The following is a 13844-nucleotide window of genomic DNA, read 5'->3' on the forward strand; positions in this document are numbered from 1 at the left end:
GGAGAGGAGATTTCATGTTATTAATGTATGTGTTTTTTTATAAGTTGAATATGATAGAATAGAGTAAATTATCAAAGTACAGATTTATACAATTCAAACTAAAAATGAGACATCAGCATCTAATAACAACATCAATATAACAGTCACTGTAAATGCACTCGTACAAGATACAAGAGCAGTCACTTGGGGTGTGAAACCCTTTCATAAGATACACATTTGTAACTAATGGGTCCTTATTAATAGCTCAAGGGTACATATTAGTACCTAAAATCTACAAAGTCTACCTCTTGAAAAGTTTAGGTACTAATATATAGCTTACTAATATAAACCCTTACTGCCAAATTAGTACCTCAAATCTACAGTGGGGAAAAAAAAGTATTGAACACGTCACCATTTTTCTCAGAAAACATTTCTAAAGGTGCTGTTGACTTGAAATTTTCCTCGGATGTTGGCAACAGCCAAAGAACTCCATATGTGCAAAGAAAACAAATCTAATTAATTTACAAATGAAGTTATGCGTAATAAAATGAAATGAAAAAGGGAAAAGGTATTGAACACATGAAGAAAGGGAGGTGTAGAAAGGCAGTGAAAGCCCAGACAGCAACTGAAATCTCTCAGTATCATTCAGCAACCCTCTGCCCTCCGTCAGTGTAAATTAACATTCACTGCTTCAGTCCAACATCTACATAAGCAGGATGATGAAGATGAAACCAGGGTGGACATTTCAGCACGACAAAACACAGCCAAGGAAACTCTCAAATGCTTTCAGAGAAAGAAAATCAAGCTGTAGAATGGTCCAGCCAATCACCTGACTTCAATCCAATACAAAATAAAGATCAGATTTGATTGACGAGACCCACAGAAGTCTGAGCAATGTATGTGACTTCATTCTCTATATGAGAGGCGCCTTTAAGCTGCCAAATCACTAAAAAGGCTTTTATATGAAGTATTAAATACATTTCAGTAGTTCAGCACTTTCTCCTTGTGTCATTTCTTTATTACACATAACTCATTTTTCAGGTTTTGTTTTATTTTAATGTTTGTATTGTTTGGGTTTTTACCAAAATCTGGTTTATTCCCATATCAACAGCTCCCAAGAAAAAACATGACGTGTTCAATTCTTATTTTCCTTGCTATTAATGCCTACAAATTTTAAAATGTACTGAAAAGATCATCAGTGTTGTTTCATTACAGCAATTCTTGCCCAGTTGTTTTAGCTTTTGTCTTTGTTTAAAAAGCATTGGATTATACCACAACACATTCAGGAGGACAAATATTCCACTGGCTGATGTGTCAGACTTCATGTTTTCTGTCTCTCCTGACTGTAGAAACTTGTTTCTTTAGTTAATTAATTAGTGATGCATGATTTGTGTTCCATTATTCAGCAGTTGCAGCATTTCCACATTACTTATTTAGATTCACGAGAAAGCCAGAATTGACACGACCAGAGATTTACAGCTTGATGTCCGGGTTTAATGAGGGGAAAACAGTTGAAAACTTGTCATTTAGTGAGAAAAGAATAAGATTGGTATGAGTTGATAGGCTGAACTGAATCCACCACCTTTGGGTATTGTTTGTCAAATCAAGAGATATTTGTTTATAGAACAGAGAGATAACTTAAAACCAAAGCTAAATATTCATTTGAATAGTTAATTTTTAAATCCTAATTACAATTTTGGCAGAACTCTATGTTTTACACTGAGAAGACACCAATAATCTAGTTAAGGGAATTAAACTCTCTTAAAAGTTTGATTTGTAGACTACACTGAAAAATAAATTATTATTTACTTAAAAAAAATTTAATAAACTCATTTTAACTTGGAGCTGTTAAGTTGATTAAATTTTAAATGTAAATATAAATATTTTTTATAATTATGCACAGCTCATTTACTTACACATTTTAAGGCAACAGGTTTACTCACTGTTTTTTTACATAAAGTTAACTTATTGATTTAAAAGCAACTGCTTTACTCAATTATTTTAAGTCAACTACTCGTTTTTTTACAGTGTAATGTAATGACTGTATGTTTACCCAAAGCAACTAACCTCTGTCCTACAACAGCGTTGATTGCAAGTCTTCACGAAGCTCTAATTGACTTTGATTGTATTTTTAAATTGAAATGTGATAAAGGGATAGTTTACCAAAAATTTAATTTGCTCAATATTTACTCATCCCTAAGTAAACTTTTTTGTTTCTATATCTTCTGTTGAAAGCTAAAGAAGATGTTTTGAGAAAAGCTTAAAGCCATTGACTTCCATAATAGGAAAAACAAATACTATGGAAGTCAGTGGTTTCTAGCTTTCTTCAAAATATCTTCTTTTGTGTTTAATGAAAGAAGGAAAGTAAAACAGGTTTGGAACAAGTGAGGGATGAGTAAATGTTGACAGAATTTTCAGTTTTGGATGAACTATCCCTTTAATCTGTGCCTTAGTGGTTGTCTAGATTAGCTGATGTTTTGTGTTTTTCTGCGCCAGCATGTCTCTGCTGAACCACGACTGCCAGCCCAACTGTGTCATGATGTTTGAGGGCAAGAGACTCATGCTGAGAGCTGTCCGGGTCATCAGATCTGCTGAAGAGGTATATGTCCATACATACATATACTCAAAAGACTATTTTAGCTGCTTGTTCAAACAACTTATTTAAAAATGAGCTAAAAAAACACAATTCCTGAGTGTCTTATGTTCAATTCACTTAAATTTGTAAAAACAATTAAGTTAATTTTAAGGAGTGGTCCATAGTGTATTTTTATTGGTTGTGTTTATAAGATGCAAAGCAATGTGTGCTCAGGCTTCACTTTGCCATCACGTTATTTTTTCATATATCTTACTTTGATTATATACAGCTACTCAGCTAGCATGAAAACAACTGTCATATTTCCTAGTTCCTCCTAAAGGTTCACCCTCAAGATTCGTGGATCGGCTCCACATTACCACGTCACGCCCCTACAAGCACATGCTTTTGTGCTTTGTAAACAATAGCTGAATCAGACAGAAAATGAAGAGCACACAGCTGAGCCTCACGCCTGCTCTCTAAAATAAAATCTGACAAGTGTTTTTCACATATTTTCAGAATAAGCATGTGTAAGTAATATGAAAGGTTCACATATCTTTTGCGAGTTTGTTATTTGAGATGTAGAACGTAGGGAAAGTGGCCGCATAGAGAGACACTGCAGTGCTGGGAAGAATTGTGGGTATTTAAGCGGTTTGACTGATAAAAATTAATTTGTAGCTAATTTGTTAGCAGTGCCAAACAGCATTTCCCATTGTTTACATCCTTGCTACAACATACCATTAATGCTAGACACTATGCCTGCAGTTGATCAATTTTAACAGAAAAAAACACTTACAGGTTGTGGCTCACAATCCACAGCTTCATCGGTTGGAGGAGTTTTTAGCACCGAACTGAGAGATACTGGCAGCTGTCCTTTGTCAAATGCTAGCTATATGTCTTTAAGAATTCTCTGAAAAATAATTATAATTAAATTGTAAGCACTTCTCTCTTTGTGTCGTGTCCTTTGGAAGTCTAAATACAGAAACAGAACAAGCTCTGTGGAAATAGCAGTGTTTAGATGGCATTTTAGCTTTCTCTGCTATAACATTACAGTGCCTCTGGCCACACCCCGTTGCTGTGCAGGGTGTATGCCCATGGTGAATGCGCGTAACCTCAAGCGTTTATGATTTTGTTTACACGGATGTATTTTTTTATAGTCCCCAAATTCGTTCGTTGTAGGCTTTGCTAAGGTAACTCTATAAAACCCAATGTCTCCCTTTGCATTGAACTATTAGCGTACTACATTTGAATTATGTTCATATTACATGTTTATGTTCACACAGCTACATTACACATCAACTAAAGTTTAAAATGTGATATCGTAGTGGACCACCCCTTTAAACAGTGTGTGTTGGGACAACATGAAATAATTGTGGGGAATCCTAAATTTTTTTCCCCTTTTTTTAAGTTACTCGCATATATCTTTCTTTCTTTGTATCTCTTTCTCTGTTTTTTTTTTTATCTTGCTTTGTGCAGTGATTTTTCAATTTATAAGGCTCAGGAGAAAAAAAATCTTGAAATACCTTCAAACATAAGGCTTTGGAATTGCATTGTCATTTACACAACACTTTGCTTCTTAAACTAAATAAAAGCTACTTCACAAACAGCTTTACTTCCTCTGCCAATCACATGCCTGGAGAGAAAAAAGGGTACCAAGGCACTTACTGTAATCATAAGTCTATTACTATGCTACTACTTCAGCTACATAGAATTGTATGGTTAAATCTTGTGAACAATAACCACTACCAAAGTTGTAGTATTTAATTGAGTCTCTCTAGTGCTACCACTAACTTATTTATGCAAAGCATTTTGATGGTAATAAATTTCAAGGAATAAAATTATTCCAAAATGTATGTTGATTATAACATCCCCTATTGGGCCGTTCATGTATTGCATCTGTTGCATGCTCAAATTCGTTATAAAATGCATTGATACAATACATTATATTGATCTCTGATATCTACATTGGGTAAGTGCAAAAATGATCCACAAGTGATTTTGCATGTCCATTTACAACCTTAGGAATTGGCCCTAAAATAAGATGGTTGGCTTTGACAATATTTGGAAGGATTGCGAATAGAGTTGTCAAAAGTATCGACTTCGGTACCAATCGGTACTGAAGTTCTTAAAACATCCATTTCCTGCTTGCATTTAAGCTCTGTTGAGTGCGTTCTTAAACACCACTGATTGGCCATTATGTTCACATGCTCAACAGATATGAATATGACTGGCTTTAAAGGTCATTAGTTTACCACACTTTAACGCTGTGTGCAAACACAGATACACAGACACATTGGAGCGTTTCAAAGTCACATCGTTCGGCTGATCTGTTTATGAGTTGACATTTGAGGTAAGTCAAGTTTATTTATATAGCACATTTCATACACAATAGTAATTCTCAGTGCTTTACATAAACAGGAATAAAAGAAACAAGAAAATAAAAACAATTTAAAAAAATTTAAGGAATGAAAAATAAAAGAAAGACATAACAGTGCGATCTGTGGGATGTAACACAGTGCTCATTCAGTAAAGGCACAGCTTAACAGATGTGTTTTCAGCCCTGATTTGAATAGGCCTAATTTATTTGATCCTACTGATCTGAGTGATCTATTAGGTTTGTATTCAGTGAGCATATCTATTCTGAATGTAACTGGGAGCCAGTGTAAAGACCTAAGCACAGGTGTGATGTGCTGGGATTTTCTGGTTCTAGTCAGAATCCTAGCAGCAAGCTGTAACTGTCTGACTGTCTTTTTCAGAAAGGCTAGTGAGGAGTCCATTACAGTAATCCAACCTGCTGCTGATAAAAGCATTAACAAGTTTCTCTAAGTCCTCACTTAAAACAAAGCATCTCATTCTTGCAATGTTTTTGAGATGATAGTATGCTGATTTAGTTACTGCTTTGACATGACTTCTGAAATTCAGATCTGACTCCAGATTCACACCAAGATTCTTGACCTTATTTTTTGTTGTTTGACCCCTAGAGCCAAGGTACGCATTCACATTGAGATCTGTTGGTGGATCAACTGATTGACACAGCTTTGAAACACCCCAGTGTATGTATATATATATATATATATATATATATATATATATATATATATATATATATATATATATATATATATATATATTTTTTTTTTTTTTTTTTTTTTTGATATAGGTAGCTGTGCTTGCAGGTACACATGTCCAAAACATTTATGATAGAAAAATGAATTACCATGGTTTTAACAAAAAATCATAAATGTTAAATAAATTTTGTTTCATTTAGTTTTTCAAACTCACTCCACTAACCAATCAAGTAAACTATTTTCATAGTCCCACAAAGCCATAGTGTTTATACTTCTCAGCCCGCAAATAGCATTCTTGCAGTTGTCTGTTCACTTTAAACTGGGGCAGGAGAAGTATTTTAATTCCCAAAAGTTACATTACACCCCAGTTCCTGAACTGCAGGCAGTTAATGGAGCCCCTGCCAGATTAACTTCACCCTAATTCAGTCAAGCTACAAGTAAACCTAAAATCAGCATTGTTCATTTGCTGCATTTAGCACTACTCTGCAAACCCCTTTAGCCATCAGAATACATTGTAACCTCTTTACACACATCGGTCACAGCAACAGCATGAAAAAAAACAGTACAGAGCCAAGATGCATAATTCATATACATCAACACCTGAATCCATTTGGCTGATCTGTGGTAGGATGTTGTTTTTAGCATCAGCCCCATTCGACGACAGAGAAACTCTCATTATTCTGTTTATTTCTGCTCTGAAAGTTTAGATATTCCAAAGTAAATCATGCAGTCATGCTTAATTTACCTCTGACTGGAGGAGGGAACGTCAGGAGAGGAAGTGAACTGGAGAATGAAATTACCAGCAAGCTCTCTGTACACACCAAGTAATGAGAATTCACACTATAGGTGTACCATCCATACGATGCTGGAATACACGAGTGTTCCTCGTCCCACAGACACTGTTTACACACGCAAAAACACACACACGGCTGTATTATAATTCGTACACCCACACACATCTGTGCGCTGTACACATGCCGCTGTTTGCCCATAAGGGTCATACTCATTTTGGATCTGTTTTCATTTTCTCTTCTTCCTGTTTCTGTTGCTTTCTCTGTTTACCCATTATTTTCTAGCTCAGTGTACTCTACTCTTCCTATCTCGTTTTTTGTTCTCTCTCACTCACTCAGTGACTCATTCATTGGAATAACTGTTTTCATTTCTTACTCACTCTCTGTATCTGACCTCGCTGACACTCAGAGAGTTTGGAAATTTTATTTTTTTTTTCTGCAAACTGTGCCGTGTATGTTTTTTTGCTGCATATAAAATATACGTACTTAAATACACTCACCGGCTGCTTTATTAGGATACATCTTGTTAGTATTGGGTTGGACACCCTTTTTCATTTAGAACTGATTTAATTCTGAATAAATTTTCTGCAAAAAATATAATAGAAATACTGTTAAAATGCACTTGGGAAATATAAAAATTTTAAAGCTGAATAAATTAATAATCTGTAAATGCTCCATTTTGTGTCCTGAAGCGAGTTTGAACATGTTTCATGTAATCATTGTTCAGTGATGCATAGTAAACAATCTGCGGCTCCCGTTTTCAAAATAAAAGTCCCACATGCATAGTAGTATAAACTCAAAAATATCTAAGGGAGGAAATCATTGTTGTCTCACTAGGAAATGTTGTGGTTTATCAAAAGCAGCTTGAGTTGGACATATTAATGATCCCATAGCTGCAAATCAGTCTGCATTATCCTGATGGCACGGCTCCTTGTTAGGTTTGAATAAACAAACTAAAATAGATGCAATAGATGAGAGTGTACCACGCAACAGTCTGCTTTGTGTTCGAATTGGTTATTTGTCCTCCGTGGTTTTACACTCGTGGAATTTACACTCGAGGAATTTACATGAGAATGAGAAAACGATGGTATCTGAGGCTTATGGTACGGCCATTTCCATATTCTGACTTCTTATTATTCAACTATACCCAGATTTTCTTTATAGAGCACCTTTAAAACATTAAACTAGCTTTTTTTTTTTTTTTTTGCATTAATTAAACTTTTTCTTTAATTTGGTATCTCAGGTCTATTAACAGCCTGAAATAGTGCTCATAATGATTGAACACATAAACACAAACATCTGCACAGTTAAGCAAAGCAGAGACACATTTTCTTGTAATTTGCATCCTGCAGAATTGGACCAAAGGGAAAAGGCCATGTGTTTTTTAAATGTTAGCTCAGCATGCAGACTCTCATTATTGAGGACAAAACTGCCATAAGACATTGGCTCCTTTCTGAACACTAGTGAGCTGCCTCTCTTTCTGCTATCTACATGGGAAACTAGAATTCATGTGAAATGCTGTAGGAAATGTTGTCATATGTGTATAATTTATTTTATTGTTCACTTATCATATGATCTTACTAAACCTATTATGATTAGTTATTATGTTTGCAGTTTTCCCATCCATATAAGGGCTAGGCAACAACACATTTTTTATCACAATAAATCACAATCTTAAATACAAAATTCATCAATTAATACAGAAGTAATGTATTGTACTCTAGTTTTCTGCTTTATGAAAATAACTACAATAGCACTTATAAACAGCTGAGGTGTTTTATAGCAGTATTTCTTTTAATTATTAAGAATGAAAATATCTTCTAAATCTTAACTTAAATATTAATGCAGTCAAATTGAATTTAAAACCAAAGCTATTTACTGGCAGTGCATTTTGTGACAATTATGTGATCATTACATCAGTGCTCCTCAGTTCCTTTCACCCAGCATTAGGCCCATTACAAACAATCTCATTGGTTGAGATGCATGATGATGTCACACCCCATCCCTTCTGTGACCCATTGTTTGTAAGCGTGTATTTAGAGGTATTCAGAGAACTTTCAAAATAATAATAATAATAATAATATTAATAATTAAAGCTTCAGGCAGCAATTAAAGGAACCGCGCACCCAGGCTCACCGCCACCCAGTGGCCTTAGGATGACAGAGAACAGTGTACAATAATAACTTAAGCTAATAAATATTTTTTAAAAATCTGAAAATCACAGATTTACGCCAATCTACCATCTGCCAGCAGGTGGGGCAATAACTGTAGCTCAATATTTGCATGTACATGTCTTCAGGAGAGAAATCTCATCGAACTTGTGAATTTTCAGACAGATCGGACATTGTGTGGCTAAGTTATAAGTACTTCGTCCTCCATGGCGAAGCACTGAACTTTGTCAGTCCACCATGGGCATGCCCCTTTGGCGAAAACTCTTGATCTTCACAATTTCACATCACAAAGATGTTTGGATTAAATGAATGGTACATGGATTCGATGTGATAAAATTTGTAGGAGTTTGTTACACTGTAAATCATGTCATTTCCTGTTGCAAATAGGTGGTGCTATAACTGTAACTGGATTTTGGAATGTAAACGTGTTCAAGTCAGGACTTTCATCAAATGTGTGGATTTTGAGGCAGATCAGACAATGCATGCCTGAGTTATAAAAACTTCCTGTTTCATGGCGAATCGACAAAGTTTGTGAGGCCGCCACAGGCACACCCTTCGACGAAAACTCTAGATCTTCGCAATTTAATACACCAAGGTCTTTAGATGACAAAACCCAATTTTGGTGTTGATCTGATAAAATCCCTAGGAGGAGTTCGTTACAACGCCTGGAAATGTGAAAAACTGTGCTTTTTTAGCAGAGGAAGTTAAAAATATCTGACTTCCTGTTGGGTTTGAGATTTTGCTCCAAGAGACTTTTTTGTAGGTTTTGGCATGTTTGATGTGTGTGCGAATTTTCATACGTGTGCGTGAATTATAGCTCGGGGACCACTCCATCAAATTTGCATAGGTGGCACTGTCGAGTCATTTTGCCACACCCACTTCCGAAAGCTATAACAAATGTACATTTTCGCCGCTTTTGGTGCATGTGTAAAGTTTTGTGGGTTTTTTTAGCATGTCAAGACCAAGCGGCAACCTCCCGCTCTCCATCGTGAAGCTAATACGGAAGTAACTGAAACTGCAATTCACCAAAACTCTGCTAGTCCTGGCTCCATATAGAGCAAATTTCTATTGACCCCACTGTTAAAATAGCCAATTTTACAGCTGATAAAAAGGTGTTTACAGCAAGGCAAGGCAAGGCAAGGCAAGGCAAGGCAAGGCAAGTTTATTTATATAGCACATTTCATACACAGTGGCAATTCAAAGTGCTTTACATAAACAGGAATAAAAGAAACAATTATAAGAGAAATAAAAACAAACAGAATAAAAATAAAATAAAATAAAAGCTGATAAAATGTGTTATAAAAGAGTTAAAAAGAAGAGAAAAACATAGTAGTTCGATCTGTCGGACGTAGCACAGTGCTCATTCAGTAAAGGCACAGCTAAACAGATGTGTTTTCAGTCTTGATTTGAATGTGCCTAATGTTGGAGCACATCTGATCATTTCTGGAAGCTGATTCCAGCAGCGAGGGGCGTAGTAGCTGAAAGCTGATTCACCCTGCTTTGACTGAACTCTTGGGATTTCTAATCTATTTGATCCTAAAGATCTGAGTGATCTGTTAGGTTTGTATTCAGTGAGCATATCTATAATGTATTGAGGTCCTAGGCCATTTAGTGATTTATAGACCAGTAATAATACTTTAAAATCTATTCTAAATGTGACTGGGAGCCAGTGTAAAGACCTGAGGACAGGTGTGATGTGCTCTGATTTCCTGGTTCTGGTCAGAATTCTGGCCGCAGCGTTCTGGATGAGCTGCAACTGTCTGACTGTCTTTTTGGGAAGGCCAGTGAGGAGGCCATTACAGTAATCCACCCTGCTGCTGATAAAAGCATGAACAAGTTTCTCTAAGTCTTCACTGGAAACAAAGCATCTAATTCTTGCAATGTTTTTTGAGATGATAGTATGCTGATTTACTAACTGCTTTGACATGACTATTGAAACTCAGATCTGACTCCAGAGTCACACCAAGATTCTTGACCTTATTTTTTGTTGTTTGACCCTTAGAGCCAAGGTACGCATTCACCTTGAGAACCTCATCTCTGTTCCCAAACGCAATGACTTCAGTTTTCTCTTTGTTTAACTGAAGAAAGTTTTGGCACATCCAATTGTTAATTTCATCAATACATTGGCAGAGGGTGTCAATGGGGCTGTAGTCATTAGGCAGTAAGGCTAGGTAGATCTGAGTGTCATCAGCATAGCTGTGGTAGGAGATTTGGTTCTTTCTCATTATTTGGCTCAGAGGGAGCATATAAAGGTTGAACAGGAGTGGTGCCAGAATCGAGCCTTGTGGGACTCCACATGTCATGGGTGTCCACCCTGACCTATGGTCACCTATACTGACATAGTATCCTCTCCCTTCAAGGTAAGATCTGAACCATTTGAGGACCGTCCCAGACAGCCCAACCCAGTTTTCCAGCCTATCCAGAAGTATGCTGTGATCGACAGTATCAAATGCAGCACTGAGCCTGGTACAAAGAAAGATTTTGGTTCATATAGCTGTGAGGGGGTGATTTTTTTTAATAGTCATCCGTTTCCTTTATATTAGGTTTTATTAAGTCTGCATAATTAAGGGCGTGGCCACTTGAGTGACAGCTAGGTCTTGCTGGTCACCGTCACTTCACCTCAGCTGATTCCTGCTGATTAGCTACTGAACTCGGCATATCCATCGTATTTGTGTGTTGTTTTATGTGGCTTTACACAGTCAGCTGCCTTATGGAATTATTTCTTACAATTATCAGATAATATGGCATGCTGTGTGCACTTAATTGTGCTCACAAACCATACACATGGCCTCCATTTCCCATGTGAGTGAAATTATATACTTATATACCATCTCTATAAATGTATTTGTTTTATTTAAGATCATTTATCATTTATATTTTTCTTTAGACTTGTAATGCAGAATCTGCTAGATTGATTAGCTGTCTAGAAAAGTCATCTGAAGCATTGTCATTCAGTGTTATGCCTGGATTTCATAAATAAACTTGCATTCAACACAGACTATATATAACACAGACTATATATAACACAGACTATATATGAAGGATATAATTCGAGCTTTCCTCCTATAGAAAAAAGTCATAAGAACAATGCTTAGTGGCTCAATGTATTACAACAGTGTTTTTAAAAGACTAAACACTTTATTGATATAGTGTACAACCAAGCACATGTGGTCAGAACACAAACGAGTCGCAGGTAATGAAGTATTAAGCGTTTCTCTCAAAGTAAAGCCCCTTTAAGCAAAATGCTAGCTGTCGTCTGTTGCTCCACCTCTTTGCCCTTGTTTGGTATCCCCCGGTCGGTGCAATGACGTGCGAACAAAATGACGATGGTTGGCCACGCTTACTGGTAGCTTCTTTGGGGTTCTTCTGAAACCTATGGGTGACGTCACTCATACTACGTCCATATCTTTTACAGTCTATGGTCTAGACCCTCAAAAAGGCGATTCATTTTAGAGAAGAAGAAACGGAGCAATTCCAATAGGGCCTACACAACGTAGGTGCTCGGTCCCTAATAGTAATAACTGGTAAAGCATGACAAGGTAATTTTCTTTGTTAAGGCCTTGAAATTATCTTAACTTGTAACATGTTCACTTTTTCCAAAAACAATTATAAGTGTGTATGTGCACTAAAAAAAATCTGGGAGCCACTCAAGTCGATTAAGTTAACCAAATAGTTTTTAAGTGGATTGAACATAAAACAATTATATTGTCCCAAAAAACAACTCAAAATTGTGTTGTTTGCGCTCATTTTAAATAAGTAGTTTGAACCAACAACAAAAGTAATTTTTTTAATGTGTGTGTTTGTGTAAGTGTGTGTAGGTCTGTTACATTTCTTTTGTCTTTTTGGCTGAGGTATTGTTTTTTTTTCTCTTTTCTCATTGTCTTCAGTTGACTATAAGCTACACTGATATCCTCGCTCCCAGTAAAGACAGACGTTCCCAGTTACAGGAGCAATACCACTTCCGGTGTGAGTGTAAACGCTGCTCCACGGAGGACAAGGTGAGTGTTTGATCCTCCTCTCACATCCGTCTATCAGATCTCCTTTTTGCTCTCAATTGTCTTTCTCTATCACTCCTGGAAGAGGTTTCTCTCCGCCCCATTGTGTCCAGACGGGATCACTATCTATCATCCCTCCTCTGCTCTGTGTTCTCCGTTCCTCTATTTTTTGCTCCGTGTCTGTCCCGCTCAGTTTGGATAGCATCTGATGATGTGTCAGGTCTGTCATGAGGTCCTAGAACATAACCGGTCTCTCCACACTGCCCCGGGGAGCCCGTCCTTACCAGGCCTTGTCATCTGTGATCATCACTGCGATGACAGCTGAACGTCAGGAAAAAAGCTTTGCGTGGCATGCAGGAGAGCGGCTGAATGAAGGCCAGACATTGAGTGAGGAGAGATAAGAATTTAAACGTGAAGTGTGTAATGCTTTGGAAGTGAAAATACTTTTCATCCATGTTCGGGGGGAAAAACACAATAAAATAGTAATAACAACTCAATTATTATTAATATTATTTTATTTTATTTCATTTTATTTTATTTTATTTTATTTTATTTTATTTTATTTTATTTTATTTTATTTTATTTTATTTTATTTTATTTTATTTTATTTTATTTTTTATTTTATTATTATTATTATTATTATTATTATTATTATTATTATTATTATTATTATTATTATTATTATTATTATCATCATCACACTTCACCGTTCAAGTGATGGTTCAGCCAAAAATATTTTTCCTGTCATTTAAGTCACCTTCATCTTTAATTTCCTTCTTTTGTAGAAAACAAAAGACGGTAATAATTATTTATTTAATTTCATTTCATTTCATACATTTTTTATTTAATTTAATAAATTTTCTTATTAATTGTATTTTTTTTTTGTTTTTTAATTAAATTTATTTTAATTTAATTTATTTAAAAAAATTTGTTCAATTTAATTCTATTTTGTTTTGTTTAAGTAATTTTTTTATTCATTCATTCATTCATTTTCTTTTCGGCTTAGTCCCTTTATTAATCTGGGGTCACCACAACGGCCTAGTTATTTTTTAATTTAATTTATTTTATTTTATTTTATTGTTTTTTAATTAATTAATTAATTTTAGAAAAAAATTATCATTTAATTTTATTATTATTTTTAAATTGTAAATTAATTAGTTTTTTTTGTTATTTTTAATTTAATTTTAATTAACTCATTCATCCATTTATTTTCTTTTTGGCTTAGTCCCTTTATTCGGGGACGGAATGAACCACACAGTGGATGCCCT

General features: G+C 35.5%; 1 protein-coding gene across 1 annotated transcript in view; it reads left to right on the plus strand.

The window, feature by feature from the left end:
• Positions 1–2476: 2476 nt before the first annotated feature.
• Positions 2477–13844, plus strand: part of smyd3 (SET and MYND domain containing 3) — a 67150-nt gene continuing 55782 nt past the window's right edge. Inside the window, exons 1-2 of the mRNA XM_056476754.1 lie at positions 2477–2578; positions 12469–12579. Coding sequence (XP_056332729.1) covers positions 2477–2578; positions 12469–12579 — 213 coding nt within the window. The remainder of the gene's footprint in view (positions 2579–12468; positions 12580–13844) is intronic.

Source organism: Danio aesculapii, chromosome 17, assembly GCF_903798145.1.
Source record: "Danio aesculapii chromosome 17, fDanAes4.1, whole genome shotgun sequence".
Taxonomy (NCBI): Eukaryota; Metazoa; Chordata; class Actinopteri; order Cypriniformes; family Danionidae; genus Danio; species Danio aesculapii.